The 21,776-nt window shown below is 37.4% G+C and overlaps 1 protein-coding gene across 1 annotated transcript in view; it reads left to right on the forward strand.

Annotated features, from left to right (window-relative positions):
• The window catches only part of fgfrl1a (fibroblast growth factor receptor like 1a), a 51,522-nt gene that overhangs the window by 23,890 nt on the left and 5,856 nt on the right, over window positions 1–21,776 (forward strand). The window contains exons 3-5 of the mRNA XM_042737746.1: window positions 195–467; window positions 19,542–19,619; window positions 21,680–21,776. The exon at window positions 21,680–21,776 is cut by the window's right edge and continues 188 nt beyond it. Coding sequence (XP_042593680.1) covers window positions 195–467; window positions 19,542–19,619; window positions 21,680–21,776 — 448 coding nt within the window. The remainder of the gene's footprint in view (window positions 1–194; window positions 468–19,541; window positions 19,620–21,679) is intronic.

Raw genomic sequence — 21,776 nt, forward strand, 5'->3', positions numbered from 1 at the left:
CTTCCTTTTACCTGTGTCCTCCCTTTTCATCTTGTCATTTATTTCATCAGCTAACATAATTTTGTAATTTCATGTGCAGGAGGACAATTGAATGACAGTTCAATTGACCATGTGTAGAAAAACTGCATTTTTGTGTATTTTTAGACAGCGCTCTATAATGACAGTTATTATTATCATCATCTTGTTCTCTGTAGGTCCTCCACGTGTAGCAGAGAAGGTAGCTCACCGTCAGACCGTCAGAATTGGACGCACCATGAAACTTCAGTGTCCTGTGGAGGGTGATCCACCACCCCTCATCATGTGGACCAAAGACGGACGAAACATCCACAGTGGTTGGATGCGTTTCAGGGTCCTTCAGCAAGCTCTCCGTATCAAAGAGGTGGAGGCAGAGGATGCTGGGACATTCATTTGTAAAGCCACCAATGGTTTTGGCAGCGTCAACATTAACTACACCCTCATCGTCATTGGTAAGTTATACAAAACCTCTCAAAATAGCAGTTTATTTTGATGACAGTGGGTCGCGTACACTAATAATTGCTTGGAGAACTTCTGCCTAGTTCACAATACATTCAATTCAGTTCAATTCAAGTTTATTTGTATAGCACTTTTTATGATACAAATCATTGCAAAGCATCTTTACAGAAAATTAAGTTTCTACAATATTTAGTAGTAGCTTATCAGTGGTGACTGTCAGTTTATGAGCATAAGGCAGAAATTTTCAGAAAAATTAGTACAAGACGTAGTCAACCAGACGATGAACACTATTAACAGCAATTATTATATGATGCAATCACACTTGTAGCAATATTTGGTAGTTCTGTATGCAATACATGTAATACATGTTCTTAACCTTGTTCTAATGTTACTGAAAGTATTCTAAATGAGTGGCCACATGCTCAAGGTTAATAACTTTTATAAAACCTGCCAAAACCTCTCCATATATGGGCTTTTCACACAACATTTTCTTTACAGCCCTTCGTCACTTTTAGCAAGCATATGATGCTTTTTAAAGATGCACAGCAAGATCCTCAAGCAGTGCTAAGTGGGCAAAACTAGTTCAAACACAATAAACACCTTTTATGCACCTTTCATTAGCCAGCTGTAAATACACGTATCTACATCAGGCCCGGTTCCAGAATCAAACCACTGAGGGTGGAAGCTCTGCAGTGTGTACTTGACCATTGGTCCTCTAAGCATGAAATCAAAAGCTTTATACAAATTTAAAATGGAATTTATAGATCCTGGAAAGCAAACAAAGAGCGCTCCCTTTTTATTCACTCAGCACTGGATAAAAACTCCGGCCTCTGATGCCTTTGATTGGCCATTGTGTACAAAAAATCAACACAGTATGTCTGTGAATGGCTACATTGCTTAACGCTGCAAAAACATGTTGTAAAAAGAAACAAGAGTGTCTTCCAAATGTTTTTCACCAATATATATAACATCCTTGGTCAAAGCATTGACAGTGCACAAAAACTAACAACCAGAAACGGCCTAAAATATGTTGGGTTATTTTTGTAAAAATATTAAATATACTATACTATCACTCACAGCCTCATTTTTAAATAAAATATGACATCTGTAGCCATGAACAGCAACTTCCTTTGTTGACTTGAGCCAACCAGAAATGGCCAGATCAAAATGAGCAGAAGGATCCTTAAAATACTTCATTTCGATGGCCTTTTCTCAGACCTGCCGTCTAGTAGTTGGACCTTTGTTCTTCTGTGTTTAAAGTTTAGAGGGCTGAATGAGCGCGCTGGCCACTCGCCAAGTTAATCAGGGCATAATTTGGCCACGTTCCAAATAGTGATCCCTCTACTTGCGTGAGGAGGGGCTTTGGGCCAGTCTTGTGATCTCACCAGCCCCCTTCCATATTTCTGAGGACATGAACCCATTACATTCAGAGATGGTACACCGACAAAACAGCAAGCCACCGCCATAACTTCTAAATGACCAGCAGTGTAGTTTCTGCGTGTAGTCACCTTAAACTTCAAGGATGATAATGTAACCAGTGGGGTAATTTGGGATTGCAAAAGCATCCATCTAAAGCAATGCCAAGTCTAAATGGAGGCCCTGGTGGAGTGCCTCTTTCAGGGTGAGTTTTATATTAGCTGGACTAAGTTAATGATCCTTTTATTTGCCTCTCAGATGAGCCCTATGTAATGCAAGACAATGGAGCTAAATTACAGGAATCGAGAACATCCCCAGTGGTGAATGGACTGTTTGTTTTGTAGCATACAGTGGGTCATTAGTGATCCTGACCCCTGCATGTGCATCTCTTAGAGTGGCGGCTGCATACAGTAAACCTGCTTTCTGTTGAAGCGTGTGTATCCCAGTCTCCCTACTGATAACTGGGAGTAGAAAATAATTTTCCTTTGCCCTGTTAATTATTGTATTTCCTGTTAAAGGACAATGTATAATGTTTGTCAAAGTGTGCGTGCTAAAATACAAACTAAAATTTAATATAAAACAGCCTTAAAAATACTGCACAACAAAATGACAATGCAAACAAACTTCTACAGTAATTCTTTGCCAGTCTTGCCAATAAAAGTAAAATCCACTTTGGGCATTCATACAGTATGACTTAATGGAAAAGCACATATCCATGTTTTGGATATTGTCACTCTCTTTGTGTGACACATTTAATACAATATATATTATTTATATATTTAATTTTTTTATTCAAAATGCACATTCAGTCCCACTTTTTTATTCAAAATGCACATTCAGTCTCACTGCAAGATGACCAATACCATCTAAAAATAAACAAATCAGAGTCTGCCTCACAATTTCAGACAGCATAAAATAAAATAATACAATTAAATTATTATGGCTGCCTTTTTACCCTGCCAATTAATCGGTCTCATACTGTATTTCATTTGTATAAATATTTTCACAGTTTTCGTTTCCATATTTTTATATGAAAATGTCCACAATTTACACTTGGTCTCACTGACTACAAGATTTCTTATACCTTAAATGTTTAAAAGAGTTGAGAAATGTCAAATTCACACTCAGTTTCACTGCAAATGCTAAATTCTTTACTGAGTACGTTAATGGGGTTGTCATGAAATTGTAGCTGTTTTAGAATATTCAAGGAAAATAAATAATAAATAAATATACTGCATGAAATCTACCCATTCCCTCCCCACTCTAGCTAAAAATCAAGAGTAAACATCATGAAACATGCGAGGAGAATTAAAGCAGGCAATAGAGAATAAGAAAACAACGTTGTATAAAAAGTCTTCTCATAATTAAGCATGAATGAGAAGTTGCTTTGCAGCTGAAGGCAATAAGCAAACCCCTGAACTTTGGGAGGGTAGGGAGGGGGGCGGCGGGGCAGCTGCCAAGATGACCTCAGTTGAGCAGCTGCACCCACTGTGCTGGGACGCCCAAGATGTGCCAGGACGGCTTTGATGCACCGCAGCCATCTCCGCCATGCTGTTTAGACAGGGCCCTTGAACTTGGACTTGTTTGTTAATCCCTCTGCTGGCACGTCCCACCTTCAGCGTAATTCAAGCCGTGCCAGTGGAGGCCGAGGTGTAGTTTGATAGGTGTTAGCTACATTGTTTTGTAGTGTTTTGGAAAGCCTAGATTTTCTTTTATAGTGTGCGAATACAGATATTAAAATATCGAAAAAGTCTTTGTCATGATTCTAAGAAATTTCAACACCAAAATGTTTTACTGATTTCTCTGGGCTGGTATTGTATTTAGAATAAAACATTCTTATATTCGTAGATGTCAGATTGATACATGATTTACTTTGGCTTTTAAAGATAATTCCCCTAGTGGAATCATTTTATAGGATGCCATAACATCTGCGTTATGCTCTTTATATGGTGTTCCATATAGTAAAATAAAGCGATCTACACAGTAAAGTACATTCTTGTTTCCTTCTGTGGAGTAATGAACTTTAAATGTGGGTATTTTAAGCAATGTATTCATTTCTCAAGATGTGATTATAATAATTAGTCCAGACAATCTGAACTTTTTGTATTTTATATTTGCACGCTTGGATTCAGTGATGAATATTGACATGTTTTTCTTATTATGGCTGCCTTTTTAACCTGCCAATTAATCTGTCTCATACTGTGTTTCATTTGTATAAATATTTTCACAGTTTTCCTTTCCATATTTTTATGTTTCATGGCACCAGAGCACGTTTCTACACAGAAGCCAAATTGTGCATTATGAGCTGTAAGGACCAAAAAAAAAAAAACATTGCCGATATTTTTTTCCTATTTATTTATTTCGCTTGGCTTGCTTTCCACCGTCTCCTTTTTTATTTTAACAACTCACAAGACAATTTCTGAAACCACTAATTCGTCCTCCACTTCCAGATCCTGTTCTGTTCTGTTAGTTAATGGATCTAAACCTTAAAAACACTCAAGTGGCATGTGTACGCAAAGCATGTTAAATTAAGAAAGATCTAAGATCAGATCCCACCATGTGTACACATTTCCACTTAAATCTTGTCGATCTGTGGTTAAATCCAGTAGCAACTTTTCTGATCTTGTTTTTTTTCATCTGTCAATTGTCTTACTAAGTAAATAAAAAAAGGTTAGGGTCACACTTTATTTTAAGATCCAATTCTCTCTATTAACAAACCATTAACTACAGCTTTTGCCCCAATAAACTCCTAATTTGCTGCTTATTAATAGTTATGTAGGTAATTGTTAAATTTAGGTATTGGGATTAGGGGTGTAGAATATTCTCATGTAGAATTGTGCTTTATAAGTACTAATAAACAGGCAATACTGTATGTTAATAATAGGCATGCTAATAAGCAACTAGTTAACAGTGAGAATTGGTCCCTATACTGAATTGTTCCCATCGTTAGTATTAGATTATTTTACTATGCATTGTTAAGGTTTACAGTCATTTTAAAGACATTTGAATTGAGGTATCGTTCATGTTTGCAGCACGTGTGGTGCAGGACAGGTTACAAACCAAATGTAATCACAAAGAACATTGTGTTGCTATTCCAAATCTAACCGTTATCTTCATCTCTGCCCTTGTATCCTAACATCAGGTCCAGTCATCTGTTATCTGGGCTCTTTTGCGTAGTAGAACAGCATGTGTAGTCTCTTTCTGTCCTGTGTGGCTCTGTGATCAAATGTCCCTGTGAAGACAGGAGACCTGTGTTGATAGGACTCATTAGTGGCTTTGCCCTTCCTCAAACCAGATGGGAAAGACATTACTGTCCATTTATCATGGGCCGCTCTGGCTTTAAGCTGCTTTCTCTTCTTACAGACTCCAAGCATGTTCCCAGTCCGCTGGGTCTGCTATGTTTCTTTTTACTCCCTGGATGCCTACTCCTACTCATTCACTGCCATCTCCTCTCCTTATTTATTAGATTTTTTTTGTTAACATTTGTATTATTGCACCAGATGCGTCATTGGCAGAGATAATAAGAAGAAAGGTGGCTCTCAGAGCGTCCAGCGGAAGCAAGGAAAAGAAGGATTGAAAGAACAGATTTCATATTTTGTTTCAGTTCTCTGTGCCCGACTGTTGTGTTCGTTGGCCCTCACCTGCATAAACTGACTATCACAAGAAAAACAAAATGATCAAGATTAGATTTACCGTCCGTTTGAAATGACAGTGCCGACATGATTGTGGAATTGAGACATGTAGGAAGCTGCAGGGAAGTGCTTGGTGATTTATAGCGATTTGTGGAGTTTGCTCGGGCCCTAGAAGCTGCTGTTCAGCCAACATCTGGTAATGATCGCGGTGCAGGAAAACTGGAGCTTGAGATATCTACTGATCTCTATGCAGGGTTTCCCTCTGGACTTCAAGAGGCCCTAGCATTGGTTGTGTGAAACTCTACTGAAACAGTGTGTACAGAACATCACTATTAACACTCATGTCTTTGTTCAGTTTTGTCTGCACTCTGCTCTTAATGTGTTTTTTTTTTATTAAAGTTAGGTGTTAAAAATGATACCAATGAGTTCCGATTGTTGCTTGTTTTGTCTGTGGGTTCAGGCATCATTCCGTTGAAAGTCTGATCTGGATATCTCAAGACTTCAGACCATAAAGCATTCTGTTGTCTGAACTACCACAAATATGGACAATTCAAATAAAAGACATGATGGCAGTGCTGGCATTTATTTTGCAGGTGTATTTTATCAGTAGAGAATCATTTTTCATGTCGCTGATGGCATGTTCATGAGGCATCATATACCTGCATCTCGGGAGGGAAAAAGTTGAAAAAAAGTTATCTAGGCCGCCCTGCTTAAGTGCCATTCTTCTGCTGTTTTCCAGTAAATTCCAGAAGCTTAAAATTGTCTTTCCACAAAGAAAAAAACAAATGATTATTCCTGGTATTTTTGGTTATTTTTCCTTTGGTGTACATTCTGAACAGAAAAACTTTGAAAGGCACTAGAAGCATCATTAATCTTTCAAATTCAAATTCGTGACATGCACAAAATTAATGATTTGTTTAAAGATTAAAAGAATTAAAATTTGTTTAAAGATTAATATGTTTTAAAGATTTGGGATAAGTATGATTTTTTTAATTAATACTTTTATTAATCAACAATTCATTAAATCGGTCAAGTTAAAGTAAAGACATTTATAATGTTACAAAAGAGTTCTATTTCAAATAAATGTTCTTTTGACATTTCTATTAATCAAAGATTCCAGAAGAAAATAATAATAATAAATAAAAACAGCTTTGCTATCACTGGTTAAAGCCAGAACTTCAATATTAAAATTACAATTTTTGTGCATTATTTCAAAGTAAATAAGATGACTTTTTAAAATAAACTGCTTTCTGAGCTGTGTAGTCAGTGAGCCACCACTTGTATCCATGAATCATGACGGAAGTGTCAGATTCCACAGCTGTCTTGAGGATAAATTAAAGAAAAGAGATCTGATAGCATCCTTCATAAGAGTCCATCTGAAAGAACTTATTAAATATTGAATGAAATTCAATGATCAAGAAGGCATGTATCTGGTTTCATCAGTTTTATTGAGGTATCTGTGTCTCATCCTCAAACACCAGTCTCAAAGAACGTAGCTGTGTTATAGTTCTCAGCAGCAGATATCTCCCAGATTAGATTTGTGTGACACTTCAGTAATATCTTAAGTCTCAGTTACTCTTCTGAAAAAAATGATTTACCAGTTTGACTGATATATGATTTTTTTTACGGTACTGCTTCCAAATTTTTGTAAAATAATAGCAAAGACTGAATATCCATCTTATACCTAAGGATGCTATGTGTGAATTATGGCCAAGGGATTGCTGAGAGCTTGAGAAGGAAAAGACAGATGGTTTCAGGAAGTGTTTTTCCATTAATTTTCTTGGTATTTCAAAATATTTTTCAATAAAGGGTTGTACTGTAGGTCTTAAATCAAACCAAAGATCTCCAAAATTATATACAGTACATTACAACAAATCAGTCAAAGCAAAATGTATTTCAGTATTTAAAAAGATAAAGGCTTTGTAAGAAAATGAATGAACTTCTCATTCCATAAAACCTTACTGGATTTAATGGAATCAATCTTTTTAAATATGATTTCTTGTCAGAGGGAGGCAGTATTTTTTTAGTCTGTTTGTTTTTATGCTTTAACATTCCCTGTCCCATAATTAGTGTGACAGTATACTACTTTAATGAATTTGACATTTAAACATTATTTTACTGTATTTTTTAAATCCGTTAGCTTATACAGAAGCACACACAATCACTTTACATTGTTCCAGCTCATGCTAGTTCTGTGGTTGAAATGTTATCACAAAAAAAATCTATTTCTCTATGGAGATTTTGAATGGAGGTTTTACTTCCAGAAGTCTGCCGTTACGGTATATAGCTGTTATTTCACGGGGGAACTGGGTGTAATCGAAAAGAAGAGTGCTATGAAAAAGATGGATCGCCCCTGACTCCTTTCATGCGCCTCCTATACCAGGGCTTCTCAAATGTTTTTCCCAACATTTTTCTATCTGCCAAACCCTTAAGGTGTAAAATTTACCCCTGTTAGTACTCCGTGAGAAGTTGGTATTTCAATAATTTAACAACACATTCACATATTCATGGTTTTCTGCAGTTTCCTCTCAAACCCTGTTTGGGAAACCCTGTTCTAAACCAAAGTAAAAAACTGAGTAGATTTTTCTTGTACTCTGCATAGCCTGGATAGTCATGTGACCACTGGCACCATGACCCATCCAAGTGACATGCATGGCAAAACAAGGTAGATCAAGCCCTTAGAAGAGCAGCTGGAGTGAATACATCCCCAACACTGTTTTCTTCAAGATGAAAAACAGGCTTCGTTGTAATGGCAGTCATTGTTCAAAGGAGAGAGAGAATGAAAAATAGTGGCTTATGAAAACATAGAGGAAAGAAAAATCTGCTGTTCAAATTTCAAGTCTGTGAATTTATAACAAAGATACAGATTGAGTTGAGTCTGGTTTGTTACAATGTGATACAAAACATATCTTTCTTTGATTGTGGCTTATAGGATGTGTTTATCATAACCAAAGATTAGTGGCCTTTCAAACCCCCCCCCCCCCCCCCCCCCCCCCAAAACAAAAATACAAAATCAGAGGAAGAGATTATCTTGAATTGGCCCACAAAATAACCTTGTATAAAACACTGCTACATACTTATCCACAATAATTGGCCTTACATCAGTATTTCTTTTAAAGCAAGATAAATTTGTTATTGAACCCTCAACTCTCTTTATAGTCACAGCCGCACCACAAGTCAAGCAAATCCTCCTCCTTCTCATAGTTTGTGAACAATTCCTCCGGAAATAGGGCTAAGGAAATATAGATGCCATTCTAAACATATGATTATGAAAACATGGTGCCTGTCACATTACAGGTGGGGGTGAGCTTGGGTTTCAAAGGCACCGGTGGAGGGAGACACTCAAAGAGCCGGAAAAGGAAAAACACAAACAAAACTTTGAAGCAGTCAGGCCGGTTGAATGCACGAGACGAGGCCTGGTATTACGTTTCATTCCCCCCTGTTTATGAAAGTCCTGCAAAGGCAGGCAAGTCTAACGGGGCCTCCATCCAGCCTGCACGGGCGTTCTGCATCACTTCACCTTCTGTAGAAGACAGACACCAGAAAGGGAAAGAAAGAGGAGGTGCATTCCGATCTGCAGGGTTGAGAACTCATGAGACGCGCCTCAGATAGGTGTGCCAGATATATGAGTCACATAAGAGACATGATGGACTCCAAGGAGTCATAGATGAGGAATCTCAGATGAAGAGGAACCCTTGGATGAGTAATAAATAATGATGAGTCAAATGAGTTTTGCAACATTTTGACATGATTTAAAAACATGCTGAATATATTGTTCTCAAATCACTTAGTACTAAATGGTGCTTCTATGATGTATTAATTCAGTAATGAAAATTGGCTATTTTTTACAATTTTAAAATTGAAATGAATAATTGATTACGATAACTATAGTAGTTATACTATCTCACAACAGATGTGGCAAATGCGAAATGTACTTTAAATGAAGAAAGTTTACATTGCCAAGATTAACTTATAGTGGTTTTCCTCCCAAATTGTGATTTATTATAGAATATTTGGAGAAAATACCCAGAAACGTGTTTTGACGTGATGATTATTTGTTCATTGCGTGTTACACGCCATTAATATATAGTTAATTTGTTGACCCTGCTTATTTGAAATACACTCATTATTCCCCTATATGACAAGCAATTTACTATTAGTTTGATCTTTTATGTAAATTACTGTTAATTTTATCTGTTATGCAAATTCAGCATGTTTGATACTTTGCTGACATGATATTAATCTTTATTTTTTTATTGAATAAATAATGTACATTAATTACTTATCCAAAGTTCACATTTTAAAAGTGTGGATGTAAAGCCTTTTTTGTTTGTATGTTTTTATTCAATATGCAAATTGTTTCTCCAGTTACAGTTATATCTAAAGTATTTTTTTGGAAATAATGTTGAATCTTTCCAGAATATCTGTAGAATATGGGACTGAATCCTGATCATACTGTAAAGAATTAGTAAATAAACAGTTTGAATCATTGTCGAAACAAATATTTACATCCCAAGCACTAAATAAATAAGAACACGTGTAAGTGTAAAAATGAAACATTTGAAATGCCTGTTTTGGGTTGTTTAATGTTTCTTGTCGTGCTGTTTGGAATAAAGCTTCCTGTTAGAGGGTTGATTAATTTGTAGTGCTTTGTAGATCCCTCATCGCTGTAATGGCCGGCTTTTTGTAACCCCCTGGAGTTATCTGGAAGCACCACTAGGAGTTGAACTGTAATGTGAGGTTTAGGCCCCAGAATACTTAATTTTGCCTTGCTTCATAAGCCGATTATGTGTCATTTTGCTTTAATAGATTCCTCATACACCTCTCTCGCTTCTTGTGCGGCAGAGGGAAAGAAGAAAGCCTGTTCGCTACATGCCTCATCGGCTGGATGCTAGTCCTTTCACAGTGTGAATGGGGTTTGAGCTCTTTGTTGTTTTTCCTGGGCTGTTGTTCTGGTCCACTGCAGCCCGTGGACACATTTAAGTGTCGAAACAGCCACACCAGTGCCCCAACACTAGAATCAAAAAGCCTATTTTTGGCAATTTTAGCATTTAAAAAAAGCAACTCCAACTTCATTCCTGCTTTACTGTCCCGAATGCACAATTGCAAACTCTCCATCGTTCCTGCACAACTGGAAAGATGAGTTGTGAATGGGGCCTCTTGAACATAGAGCTTCTATACGTTGAGCCAAAGCTCAACCATTCTCACGGATCTCAAAACCATCTCATCTTCAACCTAGGACACTTGAAAATGCGGTTCGGCAGACCTGAAAAGGACCAGGCATTTGTCCCTGATTAGCACCAAAGTAAGGGAGGACATTTTTGCTGTGAAAAGAAAGCTTATAGCTCATTATAAACTGGCTGGATTAAGCTTGTTCCTCCATTGTTCCCAGAGAAGGAACCAAAGGTCTGTCACAGAGGGAGGTGCCTCACTCCTTTTGAGCCCTGTGTCTGCACACCTATCCAGAGTTTCCACTCTTTTAAAGATCCATAATAGCTTTTTCTTTCCTCTGTGGTTGGTAGCTAGTGTAGTGGAAGAATCCTCTCTCATTAGACATAGCCTTTATTCGTCTGCCTAAGTCCGGCCACTGAATGCCGCGCCTCGCCTCCGTAGTCGTGCAACCTGTAAGAAATGAAACAAGTAGAGTGAGGTCAGAGAGAAAAGATGCACCAATTAGTTTAGATGTGTTTGAGGAGAGGATACAGGGTCTGTAGACGAGTCCCTTTGAAGTCTTCACAATCTTTTGTTGTGTTTGTTCCACTCTTCCACTGGAGTGCCCTGCTTTTTGAAATTGTTTTGTTCATTGTATGTTTGTCCCTTTAGAAATATCGTAATGATGCTTTTGCTTTGATCGTGAAGTAGAACTTGAAGACCCTTTGTAGCATCTTGTTACTTTGCATTGCTATTCCTGCAAAGTACTTTTTTCAACTGTAATAGCTGTGTTTCTGTGCAACAGAAATAATTATCACAATAGCCAAACATTTTCTGGTATAAATATGGTCATTAACTACATACTACTATGTACTCCTCTTTGCATTGAGCCCATTAATTCCTCTTACCTGGCACAAGGGAAAGATGCTATATTAAATCTGTCATCTGTGCTCTTGGGCGTTAAGTTCTGCTGCCAGCATAATTTGAGCCAATCACCTGAGCCATAAATGTCATGTGACTCATTCTGGAGCTGCAAGAAAATAAATTCATGACTATTCTTAAATGTCTACTGGCACACAGTGACTATCCTGAGCTGACATGGAAAAAATATTGAAATAAAAAGACCATTTCACACTTTCAAATAAGATTTTTGGTAAACAGGCTTTACGGGAACTTATTTGTAAGAAAGAAAATTGAGAATTTTCTGTTAGCCCAAGTGTTTTGCAAAGAGATTACATCAGCATAGTTGAGATTATTTTAAGGTAGAACACATTGGCTTGGTTTGGATGAATAGCATCTGCAAATAAAGTAAAAATAAATAGTATTATAAGGATGGCTAAAATTGTGGGATCTGACAAAAATTCAATAGATCAATTCTATGGCATGGCAGTTTACAGAAAAGGAGTTGTTATAAGTAAAGACACAACTCACCCAAATTAATTATGCCTTTGAATTATTACCATCTGGTCAGTATTATAGGAAACCAAGTAAATCAATATATAAACAGATTTGTACCATACATCTTTTGAACAATTATGTGTTTGTGGGTTACACTTTATTTTGAGGTGTCCTTGTTACAGTGTAGTTATACATTTAAGTACTAAGCAATACATTTTCTTACTATATGGTTAGGTTTTGGGTTTGGGTTAGGGTTACTAGCATGCAATTATGCATAATTTATTGTAATTATAATAGTAAGTACATGTAACATGTAACAAGGACATCTTATAATAAAGTGTTACCAGTTTGTGTAATGGTTGTAATATGTATTATCATTATTGTATGTACAGTGAGACCAAAGACCAATTTTGAGCAAAGTCTGGCCAATAAAGTTTAACTAACTAAACAAGTTATGCTAAGCGGCCAAACTTTGAGCCTTTGGCTTAAATACTCAAATGGCATTAAGTACTTTTACTCTCATTGCAAATGTTGATACATCATCTGAGGTTAGCAACCTGAAACTGATACCTGCAGTACGTTTGATGGATGACCGTAATTAAGTTTGGATGAAAAGTAGTTTTTCACAGTTTTTTGTTTCGAGTCCATAACCAACACACCAACTTTCCAGTTTATTCAAAGGATTCCTTAAATGTGTTAACAAAAGGAGACTTGTGGAGTTAAATTTACCATTCGTGGAATGAAGCCAGTGCCGCCAATATTTCCTTTTTTGTTTTGTTTTTTGAAAGTGTGCTTTGGTGTGGTCTTCAACCCTTCCAATGTATTATGTTCACTCTAAATGTGATGTGCGCTGGAACTCACAGTACAAGTCTGCAAACAGCTCTAGACAGAGAGAAGAGGGGTTGAAAAAAGGCTCTGGAGGGAGAAACCCAACAGTTTTGGCACCATATCTTTATCTGTCAACTCCTCCTGACAGCCTCAAAGGTGAAGAGGTGTTGCTGCAGTCTCACACTGAAAGTATGTGTTGACTGACAACATCAAGCAATACTATTTCTGGCATTTTGAAACAGCATTTTAAAGTTTGGACGTTTACTTCAATTTATTTATTGGAGGCATAAATGGATTCACACAATCTTGCTTTCCAAGATTCACACGATCTTGCTTTCCAAGAGGCTGCAAGCACAAGTGCTTTATGAATTAGATGAAATGAAATAAGAAGATGGAGTGATTTACCCAATGTGATTCCAAAACTTTTTTGTACCTCAGGCCTGTATAGCATAGTATTACTACTAAGAGCAGATTTATTCTAGAAACAGATAAAACAGCCTTGTGCTTTATCAGTGAAATGCAGTGAAATTTTTTCCTTGCTTTATCAGTGAAATGCAGCTTGTTTCCAAGCATCTTCTAGAGTGTGCAGTTTCCTGTTTACTTGATTTTAATTTAGCCGGTGAGTAACTGACTTTGCTCCTTTAAGAGCCTTTTTTTCCTAAATAATTTGGGCAGAACCGAGGCCAGTTCAAAGTGCAGGGGAGGAGGTGTCGGTTTCAAAGAGAGCACCGCACGATCAATATGTGAGATATGTTAATTCGGTAAAGCTCCGTCCTGTCCTTGATGTTTGCTAGAGTTACAGGCAGGCAGCTGGGACGCCAATGGTGGACAGTGTAAGCGGGATCCTGTGCCAACCCCCTGCAAACGTACCGCGAATCTTCTTCAGTGCCGTCCATACAAACTTGTTTTCGTCTTGACAGCTCAGCATGGAGAGAAGCCATTAAGCTGCTTTCAATCTGGCACTGTGGAGAATGGATGCCAGCTTGCCCCTGTCATTTCAAAGGGATGTTTTATAGATGTGTTTTAGAGTTACACGGCCGTCTTCTAAAGTTTCTCAAGTACTTTTGTTCCCCTGCTTAATTAGTGTACAAACACCAGAGCTTTAGACTTGAGATGGGATGTCTTTCTCTCTCCCAGCATGCCATAGTGGAGGCTTTCTTGTTGCTAAAAGCTTGTTCTGTAAGAAGTAACACAATGAATGCTTCTTTGAATGGGCCGTGCTGTGGGCGTAGGGTTATCTTAGCTAGTCCTCCTACAGCTCATACCGTGACGATCCCACATAGTTTGAGATCAGCAGTCCATCCATGCCGATAGAAAGCTGGAAATTCTTCGGCTTTCATATTTCGTGACATATAAATGAAGTGTGAACATGATATAAAGCAGACGCTGAATGCAGACATGAGGGGAATGTGCTGTCCAACTGGTGCGGCGTGCAAAGTGTGAATCAGTTAATACAGATACACCAAAGCACAGACCACAATCAACATTTAATCCTTTTTTTTTTTTTTTTTTTTTTTAAAGAATAATAATAATAACATGTAAAAGTTAATTTAGAAGCAAGTAGAAGAGATTTAAATCTGGAATACTATATGCAACAATGCATTGCACTATACTTAACATTCTATTTCAAAAATGGTTGAACCAGAGGTGATTTTTATTCTTATCATCTGCATCTTGACTTACTTTTTAAATTGACTCCCAAACATTTAGACATTTTTACACAAACCTTGATTAAAATGACACATTTTAGAGATTCATTTTGGTTATTAGTCTATTTTAAGTTTTAAATCTTCACAATAAATTTTTAAGCAATCAGGAATTGGTGCGAGCACCTTTTTGAACTCTGTGTGCTCTCCCACCCCACAACACAGACTGTAAAGGCAGGTTTCTCTTTATTCTATCACAGGTGGCCGCAATTACCACTGAGCCCACCGATCGTATGCCATCAAACCCTCTGTTGTTACAAGCCGCTCTAGAGCTCTGCACACATTTAGAGTTTGAACAAAGATGTACATCTTGACACACAGAAATGGAGGTTTCAGTTTGCTCTTAACATTGTGAGGCGATCATGGGAATGGGTCTGTATTTGGGGTCCGAGCCCTTTAATGTGGAAAGTGTGAAAGATTTGTTAGTTCAGACCTTAGTTCCGAAACATTCTTTCGTGAACCACATTTGAACTGTTGGTGTTTCTTTCATAGTGTTCTGCTTCAGTGTTTGCACAACCCTGATGCTTTAAATGCAAAGAATCACGTATAATGCCAAAGTACATTGGACAATGTATGAACTACTCATGACAGTTGCACAGTTTTCCTTTAAAAGGATGTAAGTATTGGAGTAATTAAACTTCAATTATATACTTGTTATTTTAGGAAATTTGTACATGGCTAGAGTATTTGAAACAGGAGACGTAAGTTACATTTTCAAGAAAAAAAAACTTTTGTTTGACGTAGAAAATGTCAATTTCAAAGACAGTTCAAATTTCATCTTTCCTCAAACACTTTCTCTCTCACAAACACAAAACTTTTTCAAAATGTAATTTTAAGGTTTATGTGCAATTTTGTAACACCACTGTTTCCACAGAAGGTTTTATGAACAGAGATTGTTTTGATATTATTATTTCTATTATATATTTAATACCACATATTGCCCAGGTAGGACACTAGCCAGGTCTTCCTTGACTTTTTCCTTTCGTAATGTGAATTCAGCTGGTATTCATAAAAGCCCTGAGGGTCGACACAGTCTCAGCCAGAGTCTTCGCTCTTCTTTCTGCTCTGCTCCGGTAATCCTTAAAAGAGAAACGGAAACACTTAATGCAGGGTCAGTCCTCAGCTCCAGGAAAAAAGTCCTCTCTAAATCTGCCTGGGTCTCCACAGCTGAAGAACAGATTCAGGAGTGGGATTGTTAGGGATTGTGCCAAAGCAGGAATGACTGTATGTGATCAGGCTGACTCATTATGAGCTCGTTATGGAGCAGGTCAACGCTGGAGCCACTGGTGAATGATTGGTGAATGAAACAGTCCTTTGTACCTTCTGAAAACACTCCATATGCTGTTATATAACTTTTAACAACATTCTAGAATAGGTATATGTGACCAATAAATTCAAATGATAGTTTGATTGTTTTTAGAGGTCAAATAAAAAAAATGTAATTTGTGTAAATTTATATAAAGACCTGCTCCATAATGTCAACATATATATATATATATATATATATGTATGTATATTAGTGCTGATTAATCGCATCCAAAATAAAGTTTTCGTGTATACTGTGGATTTTTATAAATACAAACACATGCATGTATATATTTAAGAAAAATGTGTTGTTTATATATTAAATATATTTATATGTAATATAAAATATAAGAATATAAATATATAAATGTATATACATGTAAATATTTTCAAAATATATACTGTGTATTTATATATACATAATAAATATACACCGTACACATGCATTAATCATGTAAACAAAACTTTTATTTTGGATGTGATTCATTGTTTGACAGCACAAATATATATATATATATGTGTGTGTGTGTGTGTGTGTGTGTGTGTGTGTGTGTGTGTGTGTGTGTGTGTGTGTGTGTGTGTGTGTGTGTGTGTGTGTATTTTACATATAAATTTTGCATTGCATTACATTGCATTTGCATTGCAGTACATTGCATTGCATATAAATGCAATGTACTTATTTCAGGTTTTTATTTTTAAAAATTTACTAAGTTGAGACAGTTCTGTTTTTGCTTTGCCATCATGGTGTATGGAGTGTAGATTGATGTGGAAAAAAAGTAATTTAAAACAGTTTAATATAAGGCTGCAACATAAAACATGAAAAAAAAATGAAGGGGTTTGAATACTTTCGCAAGGAACTCTGTGTGTGTGTGTGTGTGTGTGTGTATATATATATATATATATAGGATGATCACAACTAATTTTACAGCACTTACATATTTCCAAGTAGAATAGGATTGCAAAGACATTCAAAATAAACCATTGTTTGTGTATTAAGAAAGTAAATAGATTAAATTTTGATTTCATGTTGGCTTTAAGTGTTGTTGTGTAAATGTTTTGACCATCATACAGCCATCTACGTTCATTCAGATGAAAAAAGAAATTCAAAATGTTCTGAATTCAAAAGGTTCACTCACATAAAAATAGTGACGTTTGGGCCAGGTCACAGTTTTTCGTATTGTGAAACATCCACAAGCATGGTTCTTCTATTCCCAAGTATGCAGTGGCCAAAAGATACACTGGTGCGATCAAACATAAATATGCTCGGCAGGCAGTTAATCTGTCAACTTCTTAGTGTTATTCATTCTCGGGTTAGTCTGTAGTCAGTAATGTAGTAACGTCTCTGCTGTGACCACGGCCCATAAATTTTCACAGTTTAGAGCTGGCTGTTAATATAGAGCTGTGTAGCAGTAGAGTTGGTAATGGTTTCCATAAGCCAGTGCTGGAATTCAGTAAATCAAAGCCAAGGTAACAGCTAACAGCTACAGCCCCATATTGTCTCTCCTGTTGAGGTTTCACTCACGGGGATTGTCTCCAAACCATCTCCAGTTTCATAGCCTACTTCACCATAGATGTAAAGGATGACAGCATAATTAGCATGTTGTGTTCAGAAACACTGTTTTGCTTTGAGTGAAGGTGGTTGCTTTGCTTCCAGAAAAACATGAGGTAATTGTTCAACTTCATCGATGTAACCATTTTGACAGCACTGGAGGTCATAAGCAGAACATTCAAGTGCAATAAATCTTGGACACCAGAGGGTTTTTGCTGCCCCTGACGGATGTGGCACAGCCAAGTTGGACATTTCATTCTTAGCGAGGGACCAGTGGCCTTAGCCAAAATCTACAGAAAATCCCAGCCTTGCCAGGGAGCAAAAGAGGGTACCTGGTCCGCAACCTCACCAATGAACATTACAAGAAGAAGACCACAAACCTGGTGAAAACCCAGTGGAACAGAAACTCTCTGCTCAGATTTCCTACAGAAAAAGGCACGTTTTCTACTGCCGTCTCCACTGCAGACATGAAAGAAAACATACTGAAGGGTTATGCAAACATCTCAGTCATATTGAGCTTGTTCGAAATTATGAACATACCTAGATGTGTGAAATGCAGCACGCTGTGGTGTCACTTCGCCTTAATGAAAGGGAAACAGGAGTTTGTTTGGTTTAGAAACCTGACAACCCTCATCCTTCCAAGATTTGGTGACTTTCCATGAATCATACTCGGTTTTTCCTCACACACCTTTATAGTCAGTTTGAAGTCTTGAAGTAGGTGTGCATGTTTTATGAGCTCACAGAGTGCTATATATGTTAAGAAAATTCTGTTTTTTTTTTTTTTTTTTTGACATGCAAGATACATTTATGAATGATGTTAAAATGAGAAACCTAGGGGTAATTCTAAAACCGCTGTTAAGGTGCCAATGAAAATGCACACTTGATGGTTGCAATGAGCGTGAGCCTGACATGAACAAAAGAGCTATGTGTAGAGTGACCATACTTGAGGGGCTCAATGAAGGGTATGAGCCATAGTAATTAAGCTGTTAGCCCAGCAATGAGCTGTTTTCCTTTGCCCGAACTGGAACCGCTCCTGCAGGAGTGTTAAACTGTGTACATTCTCAGATCAAACCATCCCGCCGACAGCTTCAAAGAGCTGACAGGCCTGAAAATGCCAGTCATGTGGTGAACGGATGAGCAGGGGCTGTAACTAGAGCAGAAGGGCCACAGATTTCCAGCCATGGTTTTCACTCTTCACCACACGTGACTTCAGATGTTTGGCTTAAATTTTGAACATATCTTCTCAGATTAGAAGGTTTGGTATTTCACAATAAATGCTGAGTTGTGCGTGAAGATCTTTGTGAATTCCATCACATGAAACATAAACCAAGAATCCTTTTGGCTTTTCTAAATGTTCAAAGATCATCCTCTTTTGTTTCCTCAGATATGATGTAACATCTTCTGCTTTTGTAACTGTTCATTTAAAAGCTTTTATTTCCTATTAGTTAATGTATTTAAATCTTTGTGAATCTGAACATTTGTGAACTGTGTGTGAGTCACTTTTGGGCCTAAAACATACTCTTTGAATTTGAACATGAATTCTGCAAGATGGTGTGTCTTGAAATGTCAGCAGTTTGAAAATAATCTTTTTGGCTTGTATAAACAAGCTATAAAGCTAGTAAACTTGAATAAGAACACATCCGGATTATTGAAAGCCATCTTAAGGTCACTCTATCACTGCCTTGAATCCTGAGGTTTGTTACCAACCTTGTAATGCAAGAGCGCAGTATATCTAGCAAGGCTGCATGCTTGTAATGCATTAGCAACATCTACTGTCGCGCACTTGTGTAAATTATGTTTCTGGCCTAATTCTGAAACTCTCAATCCCTAAAATGCAGTGTTGGTATTTAAAAACTCTCAGCTACAGTATCATGTTGCTTACTAGTCAGCTGATCAAGAGACAGTTGTTCATTCTGGTTTAGGTGGTGAAGGATTGCAGTGATTTGGCCGAAGAATTATAGCAATGCTATTGAACACAAATATGTGTGGCAATCTCAGAGTTGATTCTCATATTTATCGGAGGAGCATGTAGTTGTTTTGATATGGAAATAATCCATTCTCCCTCTGTCTTTCTGTCTCTAGATGACTCCAGTGCTGGGAGGGTAGGTGCCAGACCAGCTGGAGAAACCGAGTACTCGACTGACCTGACGGGAAAACTGGGTAAGATGCTACAGTCCTCTGATCCCCTTTGATCTCCTTCATTCCTGGTATTTATAATTGCTGCCCAGAAAGTCACTGAAAATATGCGCTGCATCTGCCAAGATGTTTCATAAGTTGCTTTTATGAAATGCAACTTTTAGTTTTACATTGTATTAGAATTTAAACAACATAAAAATATAGAACTTAAAATATTAAATGTAGCATAGCGGTGCTGCCGTTTTGTTGTAGTACAGTAACAATGGTATTTGTTGTAGCAAAGCAATGCTGCAATTTTGTTGTAGTATAGTAGCGGTGACATTTGATGTAGCATAGTAGTTTAGAAATTTGTTGCAGCGTAGCAGTATTGCTTTTTTGTTTGTAATATAGTAGTGATGACATCAGTTGTAGCACAGCATCGCTGCTGTTTTGTTGTAATATAGAAATGATGAAATTTTGTCATCGTACAGTAGTGATGGAATCAATTGTAGCATAGCATCGCTGCTGTTTTGTTGTAGTATAGTAATGATGACATTTTGTTGTATTACAGTAGCAATGACATCAAATTGTAGCATAGCAGCGCTGTTGTTTTGTTGTAGTGTAGTAACAATGAAATTTTGTTGTAGTACAATAGCGATGACATCAGTTGTAGCATAGCAGTAATGATGACATTTTGCTGTAGTACAGTAGTGATTACATTAGTTGTAGCATAGCAGCACTGCTGTTTTGTTGTAGTATAGTAATGATGAGATTTTGCTGTAATGCAGTAGCGATGACATCAATTGAAGCACAGCAGCACTGCTGTTTTGTTGTAATATATTAGTATATTACAGTACTCAAAGCGCCATGGTCTTACAAAATATGACAGCTTGGTGTATGCTGGATGAGTGTTGGAGCTCTACGTTTGATATGTGGCCTGATAGAAAAACATGTGGCCAATGGAAACTGAGCCTGTCACAGAGGGTTTGGACAGCATGTACAATTGGTCACCCCTTTATTTTCCCATCAAACCCCCGTCTCCAAGCCGGCACACATGTGGCTGAATCTTCCCAGATACTGACAGGTAGCCCTGTGGTCTGGGATTGGACGGTCCCCACAATATTTCCTGTTGCTCATTACTCCCTGGAGTCACACACTCCTACCTCTGGAGGCCAGTGTTTGCTTTGGTAATTGCGTTTGACAAGCCAAAGAGCAGGCTATTTATGTGAAGTGTGAGGGGGGGAAGCATTCCATTCGCCTCTGACAGCTGCCATCTGATTTGATATCAGAGCATCGCTAAACTCAGCGGTGTTCAAAGAGGGCCTGACCTGCTTGTTTTTATACTGTGTTGGATAGCAGTTATGACGGCTGATAGTGGGAGATGCTTAGTTCACTATTGTATTTGCTTTTGTGCTGTTTGTTCAGAGTCTGCTGTGAGCGGTAACAGTCAGCAGGGAACTATAGAATGAAACTACAGAGGAGCTGCTGTTTGCTTTGTCTGATTGCATTCATGGTGTGTTGCTTTGCTCAGTAAATTTGCCCACACAAGAACTTCATGTCCGCTCTTTTATGCTTTATTTTCTTTGTAATGTTAGTGGTGTTGTGTAAATTCTGATGATGAATCAGTCTTCCGTCTTTCTCCTTTTATTTATTTAAGCTCTTAAAAGCAGTAGGCATGATAATTTTATTTAAAATTAAATCTAAATAGGAGAAATGTCATAGAACTGTTATTTCACTAATAAATATAAATTAGTTTCATCCCAAAATCTTAATAAAATGTAAATGGAGAAAAGTTGTAAGAACATTAAATTACATCATGGTTTCCATGTGTTTTTTGTTTGTTTTAGTTTTTTGTTGTTGTTGTTGTTGTTTATGAATTCTCATTGCCCCAAATTCTAATAATTGTGATGTCAAGTCAAGTCACCTTCATTTCTGTAGTGTAAATTATGTTTTGGCACAGGCATGCACATTTACAGTACATCTAAATGCCTAATTAAAGTAGGCTGTAAACCTGAGAAAACTCTTTCAATCAGGTTTTAAGTTACTGTATTTCAAAAACCAAAGGTGCTGTCTAACCTTTTCTTTCCTTTTGTCTTTCTTTGTAGTGCGGCCCCGCTTCACACAGCCGGCCAAAATGAGAAAGCGTGTGATCGCCCGGCCAGTGGGGAGCTCAGTAAGGCTCAAGTGCACTGCCAGCGGCAA

This window comes from Cyprinus carpio, chromosome B14 (assembly GCF_018340385.1).
Source record: "Cyprinus carpio isolate SPL01 chromosome B14, ASM1834038v1, whole genome shotgun sequence".
Lineage (NCBI taxonomy): Eukaryota > Metazoa > Chordata > Actinopteri > Cypriniformes > Cyprinidae > Cyprinus > Cyprinus carpio.